We start from the raw sequence: 11,716 nt of genomic DNA, 5'->3' as shown, positions 1-11,716 counted from the left end.
CCAAGTGAACCTAAGCCTCAGACAATTGGCGTCTTTCTCGATTCCAAACACTTCAACCTAAATTATCATGAATCTTTCCTAGTCTTACCGTCTCTTATTATTTGTTTTAGGGTTCGACTGCTCATCGGCAACCTTGAGCTGGGAGTCAATTGCACAACTGGGATCAATGTTGTAATTAATGGGGCTCTTTTATAGAGAGTGCGAAATTCTTGAGGATAGTGTTGCACTGGATCCAGGAGGATGTCCGATTTCGACGCTCTCATTGACTAACCGATTGGTGGTGAACTTGTAGATTAATATAAACCAATTTTGCGTAATTCCGACACTCAAAAGTGTGAGAAATGGGCTTTTCAAAAAAGTAGTCAAAGTAGCAGATTGATGTACAAAAAGAACCCTCAAGATCGTTTACAAATTCGGAAGCACTACCAAGCATCGTCGTTTAGCTTCCTATCGTCGAACATTGCTATCTACGGTTCAATTGTAAAGGATTTATATTTTGAGTGATCTGTTTTGATAGGGCGGAATTTTTTTTTAACAGGCGTACCTAAATATGCGTATTTTACTCTGTCATGAGAGGGGAGCCTGTTTATTGTCGAATTTGATGCTGTTCTTGATCTTTTTTGTGACCCATTTGAAACGAATGCCCCAGTTTCGTTGAAACATGGATTTGCTGACAATTTGATAGTACATTTAATGCGAGAATCCTTTTCCTATTGGATGGTATATAGTAAGGCATTACATTATTCTATGATTTCATGTATTCTTCTCATCTTCAGAATGATCAATGGAGGGGAAGGAGATGGGCAAGTCCTCAGTACTAAAGCCAATGCCAATCTCACTCTTTAACCGTCTTGGCGAATATCTTTTTATAAATTTTTATTTTCTTTACCAAGACCTCTGGTTTGAAATGGATTGAAACTTTTCATCATTTGAAAGGAAAGTCATAGGCTTAATAACTCTCCAAGCTTATGTCCAATCGAAATCCTATGATTATTCCTTCACATGGAGCTAGTTACTTTAAGGCTACTAACAAGAAGATAAAAAGGCTGGGGACAGATTTAAATTCTCAAGAATTGATAGCCTCACCTATCTGACCCAGGTTGCTGGATTTACGGCAACTACAACAGGAGAAACTCAGTTTCAGAACCCATTGTTGTGAAGATCTGGTACGTGGGCGCCACAGATATGTACAGATCCGATATAACAAAACGTATAGCTAATGAGAGCAAACAGGTTGTGCCCTAACAACGGTTGAAGCACCTCTCAACGTTGACTTGAGTTCAATGTAGATCAGAATAGCTTACAACAGATTCGCTTCATGTTGATTAAAAAAACACTTATTTTCAATATGAAAACAAACCTCATTTTGCTTGATGGTCCAAGAAAACTCGTTCAAATACATGAAGCAATTTCTGAGCACAAAAGTAAAGGGAAACAACAAGAAGCCCAGTTTCATAAGTAGGCTCCTCAAGTTTCATAACCTCTCATTTTCGTTAATAATGAATGTTCCTTATGAGTAAAATGTAAAGTTCTTTTTCAATGCGTCTACTGGTCTGGTCCGGAATAGACATGAGTGATTAAAATGCTGAAGGAACAAGCATGAGACCATGAAAGAGTGATAACTAATTTCTATGCAGGGAAATTTTAGTTGTATGGGCTCAACCTCCTTCTCCTCGTCCAGAGTCACGTGTGCGAAACGTGCACGTCGGACCACGTCAATTATCCTCGAAAAAATTGGCCCAGGCTGCTAGAGAAAGACGACTCTGGTAAATCTCTGGTGGGCGGATGATAGCGTGAACGTGTGCGGTTAATCTAGGTTACACACCACCATTCAATACCACTAGTTTGGCTGTAGCTTGGGTACACCTAGTAAGTTCCGGGCGCACGAGTGAGCGCCGTAACACAAGCTAGTGGGCGCGCTGACCGGCCGGATGCCAGCCTGCCACTGAAACATCGTTTCTGGAGAGCGAGTGTCAGTTCCAAACTAGCTCTGATAGAGTCTAAACCTCCCGAAAACCTGTCTTCTCTTTGGAATATTATTGGCCATTGCCATTTGAATCAATAACATATTCAATATGGCCACTTTCAATTTCAACCCGCCCATGCACGAATTTCAGCCTCAAAACCAACGTTTCTGGTCCAGTGCCCTCAATTACGCATCAGGGATCGAACTTCCAGGTAAAATGTCGTAGCCAAAAAAATTCTCCAAGCCAAATGGCTTGGATGTTGAGGTAAAATCACTAACGAGGCTCATTCCTTTTTATCAACAGACCAATATTGTGCCAATTCAAACGTGGCCAGTACTGTTTTCCAAGTCCAAAGCTCCCTAGAATATCCTGGATGGACCGAAAACCAGGAGGAACCTACCTTCAAATTTGACGGCAACGATGCCAGTGGAAATGGTCAAGAATATGAGACAAGGTCTGAATTTATAGGTATCCCAAACCGACTAAAATTCAATAACACGTCTTTGAATTGTAGTGTCAGCAACGAATGGATTGGGATCCAGCAATGCCCAGAATCGCAGATTGATCAGGTGCCTGAGCCATTTCGGAAAGTGGTGATCCAATATGGAAAGTCGGGACTGCCCCAAATCAACTTCCACCAATACAACCGCACCGGTTTCTGTGGACTGCAAGACTGTTCGACTGATGCTTTTCCTAATGCCATGATCCAGGCATTGTATTTTCAAGAGGCCATTCGTGACTTGGTCCTCAGTCACTCGTGCAATTTAGACCACTGCTTGGTGTGCGAGTTTTCCTTCTTGTTCCACAAGATGGATCAAAGTCCGGGCTTTGTTTGTCAGTCCAACAACTTTCAGCGGGCCGTTCGCACAAGTCAGGAAGCCCTTGCTTTGGGATTAGTGCTTCCAGATTCTTCTACATCCATTGATGGTTTCACCATGATTGGATTGTTTCAAGCCTGGAATCGATTCATGCTTGAGCAATTTCATGCCACTGACGATAGGTTGTTAGGCAAACAATGTGAAATTCAGGCCGTGAAAGTGACCAAGTGTGCCAATTGCAAGGGCTGCCTCAGTGTGGAATATGACAATGATAATGTGTGCAATTTGACTTATCCAACGGGAAGCAAAAAGACCCACTTTGAGGACATTCTTGTGGCCTCCCTCAATTGCGTTGGGACCAAGCCTTCTTGGTGCAGCCTCTGTCGGCATTTTCAAATGGCCAATCAAAGGCGTCAAATCCAGTGTTTGCCATCCTCGCTAACGGTGAACACTGGACTGGACCAAGGCACCAGTTTGGACTTCTGGCGGGATCAGTGCGCACAATTGATCACAAGCTCCAAAGGAGGGAACAACGAGAGCGGCCAATCGTGGATTCCCGATTGTTTAACGCTGCGACGATTGGCCAATGGCCATCTTAAGGGAGGTTCCGAGGAGCTGTCGCCTCTGGAGAGGGAGGAAATCCTCGAGGATGTTCAATATGAATTGTAAGTGCCGGAATATCACCAAGTGCGTAATTAGCGTGCGCTTTAATTCGAATTCTTTCCCCATTTTCAGACACACTGTTTGTAGCACGATCGTTGATCCTGGGACAGGACAAGCCCTGAATGTGGTGGCCGCCATTAATGTAGGAGATTTTTATCACGCTCGAGTTGGATCGCCGGTAAGTCAAGTCCGTCTTTTGATTCAAGTTGCGAACACCAACCAGATATGATTGCGGTTGTTCAAAAATGCGATTTTTTCAAATTCCATCCTTTCATCAGGTCAGCCAATGGTACCTGTTCAATGACTTCAGCATTGATCCAATCAACATCTCCGAGGCCCGGCGGATCAATCTGGAGTGGCAAGTGCCAACTTCCTTGGTTTACCGGCGACGAATGAACCGAGTGAGCTCCGAACAACCCCAAATCGTTCCTTTGAGCACTTCCTCCGGCGGTTTCGAGGTCCTGAGTCCAATTTGGGGCCATGGCTGGCCACTGACGTTTTTGCCTTTAGACGTCAACGAGGTTCCCTCGGCTGGAGATTTGGTGGCCTTGGATGCAGAGTTTGTGACCTTGAAACCGGAGCAGAAGTCACTGGGGGAAGATGGATGCTGGAGGACTGTCCGACTTGCCCAAAGAGCCGTGGCAAGGGTCACCTGTCTGCGGGGCCAGGGTCCAATGACCGGAGGTAAGCCATTGATTTGGAGCTAGGCCCTTTTGTTTCACTCTGGTTCTCAATGATTACGATCTCTTGACGTGTTTCAGTGCCGTTTGTGGACGATTACATCTCCTGCGAGGAGGAGATTTTCGATCACGTCACCGAGTACTCCGGGATCTACCCCGGTGACCTGGATCCAACTACGAGCACCAAATATTTGACGTCAATGAAAACCGCGTACAAGAGAATCCGGTATCTGGTGGATGCGGGGTGCATCTTCGTGGGACACGGTCTCAAGAACGACTTTGACATGTTGAACATTGTCGTTCCCGTGGAGCAAGTGGTGGACACGGTCCATTTGTTCCAGTTGCCCAATCGAAGGTTGCTTTCCTTGAAGTTTCTGGCGTGGTACTTCTTGGACAAGATCATCCAGGTGGGAACCCACGATCCCACTGAAGATGCAGCAACAGCCTTGGAACTGTTTCAAAGGTACCGGGAGTTCGAGGCCCTTAACAACATACCAGAGGTCCTTTGCCAATTGTACAAGGAAGCCCAAGCCAACCAATGGAGGGTCCCAAGGCAATTGTGATGTTATCATGATCTTTGTTTGGTGTCAAATATAGCGAGTGTCCCAGTCGTCCGACTCTTTTCCATAGCCCATGACTTGCTCTCCACTGAATCAGCACTTTATATGGCAACTTGTGCTCAATCGGTTGGATTAACAGCATAGCCAGTTGACATGAGTCTTGGTCAATCAACTTAAATAAAGCTCAATCAACTTAAATAAAGCTACGTAGTTGTGAACCACCAACAAAAGCTACAACAAATCAACGTTCTCTTCCTTTAATTGGTCAAGCTCTTTTGTCATTTCGCTTAGCAAATCACATAGGTGCTGTGGGACGATGCTACTTGAAGGGCACGTCCTCTCAAGTGACGATTCAAATACGCGAGTTTACTTGCTGAATCCAGGCCTGGATTTTGATGATAAACGTCCCTCATCTCTCACGAAGTAGTAAAGTACGTAAATTTACAGTGACGTTAATTAATGTCCGTAAAGCTTATGCTTTCAGTGAGAGGTTTATTGTTCTGAATGGCATTTGTACAAGGAATTGACATGAGGTAAAACTGGTGCTAATTGGATGACGGACTCACAAGTCGCCATAATCAGCAATATCACAACAAGTCGATCAAAAAATGTATTCTTTAACAATTGGTGAGTCAGATGGCAGCTCTCTCGCTCGGCCTGCCATCTGATGATGGGAGTCTCAATTAAGGGATATTCCCGCTCCGTTGTCACAGCCTTACGTGCAACATGAATTATTACCTCTTGCGATCACGGGAATGATCGCAGGTTCGCCCATTACAGCTGTTAAGGCGGCAACTTATGTTGTAATCTAAATACTGCAAAGAAGCTTGGAAAAGCAACTCTTGTCCATAGCTCATTTTTACCTTATAACAAGAAAGCAAATACTACGTCATCGAAGAGAAGCATTGCTAAGAGCAGTCTTAACTTATTGATGGCTAGATCATCGTCCTGCCGAAGCACAATCAATTGACAGAGAAATTGATCCTGGAAACCCACAAGACTCCCTTTTAGGTTGATACTACGTCATCGAAGAGCAGCACTTGCAAGGTCTTCCAAATAAATCAGTACGAGTATCAGACATGTTTGCGGTTGCTTTAGCTTCCCGTTTCTAAAGCCTATTTGCTCGTTCCGTTGCTGATATTAGAGTTAGGAGAGAAACAGATCAAGGTCTCAAGATTAGCTTTTTTGCATTGAATGCAAAGAAAACAAGTATTCAACATACTACAAGATATTCGTCTACTCGTCTACTCGTTTCCGACCATTGTGCTCCTCATGAGCAACACTTCTTGACCATGCTGGAATAAACAAGGTGAATTTGCTTTCCCTTATTGAGTGATGAATGCAAATACAAATTATTCAAGAGCGGAAAATTCAGAATTTAGTCCCTAAAGTTGAATGTTTTTCCTAGTGCTGGGGCGAGCCCTCTGATTTGTTGACTTTTTGCTAGACTCGCCGGGTCCAGAGTCGAGTCCGGCAAAAGACTCGAGTCTTTTAGCCCGGAGCCGCCCTTGCACTTGGAAAAACATTGAACTTTCAGGACTAAATTCTGAAAGTTTGGTCTGATAGCATCTTTTTGCTTCATTTTGCGTACTTAAGTTCTTGAGATGGAGAACTAAATATCACTCCAGTGTGACTGGATTTTTAGTTTCTTCAGGATGGGATTGTTTTGACCTAATAAAAACCTATTTAATCAACATCTACCTTTCGATGTAGATTTCGCACCAATCAGTCAATGTTCAACTTTCTTCATGTTTGAGGGTCACTTTGAGAGGTTTGAAAGACTTGTCAGTGACAAAGGGTCAAATTCTCCAACGTTCTGAAACAAATTGTTATGGCCCTGATTCCTCATGCACATTCTGAAATTTCTCGAAAACCTGTAAAACGCTGAAAGCTAAATTCTATGTTGTTGCCTAAACTGCATCGGGTTACCCTGTGAGACCAGTCCAGATCATTGTGAAACGCCCTGTGGATAGCACAACCACCAAACTGCCATAGCAGAAAATTCCATTGCATCATAGTTACTCTAGTTAGAAATATTCATGGATGGCCCAGCTGCATTAAAAAAAGCACAAAACACTCCTTTTTTTATCTTCTTCCTATTATGTTCAATGGTCATCCCTCTCGCTGAACCAACCATATTTCTGCTAGAGGCAATGATGTTTTGAATTAGATACCATGGCACTGTCGAGTTGGACCGATAATCTACGAATTCACGTGTTTGGTATCTTGAATTGCCAAAATATGAAAAAAATATGCTACATGTTACCCTCAGGATTGAAAACGTCTAAATAGTTATTTTTTGAGAAAACGGCCAAAATATCTGGAGATGGAGATGGTTGTAGTGCAGTTGGTTAACGGATTTTGGGTTTGATCCCAGTTTTGTACGACCCGAAAACAAGTAGAAAACAGTTAATTGACGGGCGAGGTTCTGTGAGACAGAGATCAACAGATTACTACATATTACGACAGCCTTGGGCGTGCCAAAGTTTGATAAGCCAAAGAATCAGCCCGTTATCATGTTCCCTAGCTTTTCAAAGGTGTTCACTATGGTTTAAAATAATTCCTGAACAGGCTTGGTGGGAGAGACTTACGGTTTCAAGAAAACTAATATCAAAGTGACTAAATTGAGCTACATAATGTAGTAATGTTGTGTAGAAAGGACCATATCCTCAAAGTTGAATGGCGGTTGTAACTGACTGGCCGTGAACCATCCCAAAAAACTGAAAACCAGTCAGGCCACCCTTGATGCTCATACCCGTAATGATTGTTATTATCGTGCCGTTGCATTTCATTTCACCAACTCTTTGGAAGATGCCGTTATTGACTCCTCAATGGATAGATAAACAGATAGATCGATAGATAGACCAAATATTGATTTCAGGAATTTATTTGATCATTATTAGGTACTATCAGCTTTTTCAGTTTTTTAGGGTTGGCATCTTAATTGATCTATCTATCAAGTGTTTCAGGGGCTTGTAAATGCTGAGGGTCTGGGAAAGCATGGCCTATTTTCACCAGGACCTGAGCTAGAGATAGGGGACATTGATAGTCTGTAATGTTACAGAGAGGCCAAAGTGCAACAAGATGACCTGAGTTGAAAGAAATACAGAATGAAATTGAAAGATTTGAAGGAAAGCATGCTGGTTCAAATTATGTGGAAAGAAGGGGCCAGGAAAAGAACGTAATTAAGATGGTATGAAGATTGCATTTTTTTATCTCGTTAAATCATAAGGAACAACTTTGATTGTACTGTTTAACGGAGTTCTGGCCCACATAAAGACCTTGCATGACTAAAAACTTATTCATGACGAGCCAATCATTATTGGTACGATCAGAGCAATATTTTGAAGTGGTATAACTTATTGAAGCTCGTGGAATTCCGATCTGAAAACTTTCCGTCTTTGGCTAAAACTGGAGAATTAACATTATGGCAAAGCAACAATCGTCATACCAACCAGGTACTGTGGCCGTTTTTGTATCAATATGGCCTGATTTTCCATTCGTTTATAGCTAAAGAGCGGGCTTTAGGGCAAATTTTCTTCGTGGTGTTCAGATGAATCGGCAAATATACGACCCCGAACAAAATAGAAATAGCTGTGGACGAGGTTTCGTGAGACATATACTAACATGTTACGAAGTTCTTGAGCATGCAAGTAATTGAAAATTCAAGTGTAGTGGATCAGCCTTTTAAATTGTTCACGTCAAAGTTCTTCTTGGTCAACGTCTCGAGCGGCTGCCGCACTTCAATCTTCCCATGGACTTTGCCCTTTCATCTGCCTATTCTCATGTCTCGCCTTGATGAAATGTTTGACAATACAAAAGAGAGCCATTTGTTGGATGAATAATGCTAAGTGGTTGTCCTCTCTCCAAACCACTCTTTAAGACGAATAAACTTCTCAAATCATGAGCAGAACTTGCTAAAAAAAGTATCTAAGCACAGAACCAGGGACAAAATAACCTCACCTTTCCGTCTTCGCCGGATCGTCAAGAAAATTGTTGAATCACTCAACCTTGTATGGAATCTAAAAAGTTTTCTTTACTTTTTTGCAACAATCAATCAAGCTCTCTCAAAAGGAGTGGAAAATGCAGTATGGGTCTTTCGGCACAAAGAGAATCTTGTTTTCCAATTGTGTCATCATAAAATTGGAGATTCTGAGTTTTCACAAGCTGCTTAATGATTCATGTCATGAATTTGTTTGTTGACCCTTGGGGGAGTGACATCTAGTGGTTATTTGCCCAACTTAATCCTGCAGCTGTTTTTTTCTAAAGGTTCATTGAACAATTTTCGTGTAATTGATCAAACTTAATCCCAAGAAAATACAAAACAGAAGTAAAAACGTACATTTCTGCATTTAACTTGGCTGCTTTTTTGGCTTTTGGAAGCAAATATTTAAAAAAAATCCCTTTAAAACTTCAGTGTATTCAGAGTCTCTTTTAAATCAAGTTAAGACTTGAGTGCCTTTGGAATCATGGTCAGAGGTGAGACAAAGCAAGAACTTAAAAAGTATGGAATAATTTCCATCTGGAATATCTCGAAAAATTTCATTGGTATTATAAATTTTTCAAGAAACGAGCAATATCTCAGAGTTTGGCTCAGTTGAGCATCAAAACAACATTTATTGAAGTATGAGGAATTGAACATAGCAAACCAAATTTAATTTGCATGAATTTTGTTTTCAGATTTAGACTGTAAAGGTGACCTTTTTTTGCTTTATTTTGGAGGAGATTTCTAAAGTGGAAATTACCGTTGGCGGAGATTGCCATTGGCAGAATTCACTGTGGCAGAGTTTGTGTGAGGGAGTTTATTGCTGGCGGAATGTCCAGCCAACCTAACCTTGCATATATTTAAGTTGGCATTGATTTAAGTTTTCTACCTTGTTGAAGCAAACGGTGTTTTAACTTTTTGTTTCATTTCCTTTTGGGAATGCTTAATATGAGATTATGGAGGTGTACATTACTCACACTTTGAAAATTCGAGACTACCCTTCAAACGAAATGGCGTTAGGATTTAAAACACCCATCAAACTGATCGTTGTCCTTGGTTTCCAAAACACTTTGGAACGAATTACTTGGGTGTTGCAATCCGCTATGTTTTGCATTTTGACTGTAAAGCAAGCATTTGAATTTGCCACCAAACTTTGCCTTGTATGAGTCGAAGTTTACCAGAAATGTAGAAACGTAACCTTGGATCGATTTCAAGCAACTCGATGATCACTTTGATTTGGGGACAGGGCAATCGTCGACTTCTACGATTATTGGTGCTTGCTTGTTCTTATTTCACATCTATTGAGTGACCAGTGACCAAGCTTGTCTATATTTTCACATCAACAGATTGACCAGCAGTAAGGAGCGACCAAAAGCAGGTATTTCCTTACTGACTTTATTTTACAAGAGTTTGAATGTAACTGTAACAGAAAAGGGATGAAACATACTATGGGATGAAACACAATATTGCATAAAACACAATATGAGATAAAACACACTATGGGAGTTTGAATACATATTAGCAACCGTCATACAAAATGCGTTAAACATACAACAGTATTAAATTCTATGCTGTTGGATACCACATTCCTATGTGTTCCAATAACTTTGGTAAAGCACTTGACCCACAATGGCCATGAATTTCTCTCCACATAAATTCATCAAGGTGGCTTTCCAACATACTTGATTCAACACCATTCATTGCCTTGAACCTGGCCTTGACATTTTTCCAATACAACTCAACACTGTTGGTTCATGCTCCTGATAGGGTTCAACGAAATTGGTTCTAGTGTACGATACATTGAACAAGATCTAGAACTGAGTAAAAGACTTGTTGGCGCAATTTGGTAGAAGCTAACTCACAAAGCGCTCCCTGAAGGATAAAGATAAAGTGACATTCAAAATTGAATCTACTTATCTCTCTAACGTTTAACTTCTAATTGATTAAGTTAGTTTGATTAGCAAAGATATTGCAACTTTTTAACTGATTAGTTAGATTTGCAAGCGCACAAACAGTTAGTTCTTAAAGGTGCTACTTTCCGTTTCTGGAGAGTCAAACCAAATTTGGCATTTCATGCTAGGTACATTTTCAGCATACTCAATACCATTTATTTCAGTGGCAAAATAGTTGTTTTTTTCAATTTTAATTTTATTGCTGTGTTTGTTTGCAGTCAAAATTTGTGAAAACGCAATTGTGAAAAGTTACACATGTTCTTATACATATGTTTGGTAAACTGTTCTTTTCTGTTTGGTGCGGTACCAAGAAGCAATGTGAATTGTTGCATGGAATATTTCATTTTCCTTTCCAGCAGGTACTTCTTGGGACCATTCTTGAGCTAACAATCATGCAAATTGAATTTACAAATGTTAGCATGTCTCCAAAATAGGTTGATTGAATTCAATGTGAATGTATAGCTAAAGCTTCCTATAATATGCATCAAATACATTTGTAATTGCATTGTGTTGTTATATATTCTAAGCAGATTGATATAGCAATTTGTGCTAAAACAAAATAGTATTTTTTTACATTACTCTTCTTTTGGTTATTTAGCTACAAATATACTCGTAGTTTAAAAAAAGTCTAGACATACAAGCAAACTTTTAATTAGTCTAGTAGGTACATTTAGCTATTGTTTTGGGTCAATGTTTGCTTTTGTTTGCAATCAGTAAGAATTNGTCTAGACATACAAGCAAACTTTTAATTAGTCTAGTAGGTACATTTAGCTATTGTTTTGGGTCAATGTTTGCTTTTGTTTGCAATCAGTAAGAATTTTTATTATTATTAAAAGAACTACTCAAGACATCAGATGAGACGTATAAAGAGTATTGGTAAGTGGTGAGAAAGAAAGAAGAGAAAAAAAAACAAAAAAAAGGAATTGGTGTTGGCTTGCTGATCAAGGCCAATTTGTCACGTTATAATGGCGCCACTTTGAAATCCAGCGCATTGCCAATAAGGAACACGAGAAAAAACGGTCGATCGAGGCTGTGTGTGACATTATTCAACATTTTACGAATTTTTTGAGAAAGCCGGATTCTGACAAGCG

The 11,716-nt window shown here is 40.7% G+C and overlaps 1 protein-coding gene across 1 annotated transcript; it reads left to right on the top strand.

Moving 5' to 3' along the window:
* The first annotated feature begins 2,075 nt into the window (after positions 1 to 2,075).
* Positions 2,076 to 4,256, top strand: LOC131892213 (PAN2-PAN3 deadenylation complex catalytic subunit PAN2-like). The gene is made up of 4 exons (XM_059241997.1): positions 2,076 to 2,178; positions 2,271 to 3,450; positions 3,521 to 3,626; positions 3,727 to 4,256. Exons 1-4 carry the CDS (start codon positions 2,076 to 2,078, stop codon positions 4,153 to 4,155), a joined length of 1,818 nt encoding a protein of 605 aa, XP_059097980.1. The 3' UTR covers positions 4,156 to 4,256.
* Positions 4,257 to 11,716: the final 7,460 nt, after the last annotated feature.

This window comes from Tigriopus californicus, chromosome 12 (genome assembly GCF_007210705.1).
Source record: "Tigriopus californicus strain San Diego chromosome 12, Tcal_SD_v2.1, whole genome shotgun sequence".
Taxonomy (NCBI): Eukaryota; Metazoa; Arthropoda; class Copepoda; order Harpacticoida; family Harpacticidae; genus Tigriopus; species Tigriopus californicus.
The sequence above is the reverse complement of the archived record's forward strand: the minus strand, read 5'-3'. Positions and strand labels throughout refer to the sequence as shown.

Coding starts and splice junctions, on each gene's coding strand:
- LOC131892213 (XM_059241997.1), top strand. CDS start 2,076: ATGGCCACTTTCAATTTCAACCCGCCCATGCACGAATTTCAGCCTCAA. Junction 2,179..2,270: donor ATCAGGGATCGAACTTCCAG/GTAAAATGTCGT, acceptor TTTTATCAACAG/ACCAATATTGTGCCAATTCA. Junction 3,627..3,726: donor ACGCTCGAGTTGGATCGCCG/GTAAGTCAAGTC, acceptor TCCTTTCATCAG/GTCAGCCAATGGTACCTGTT.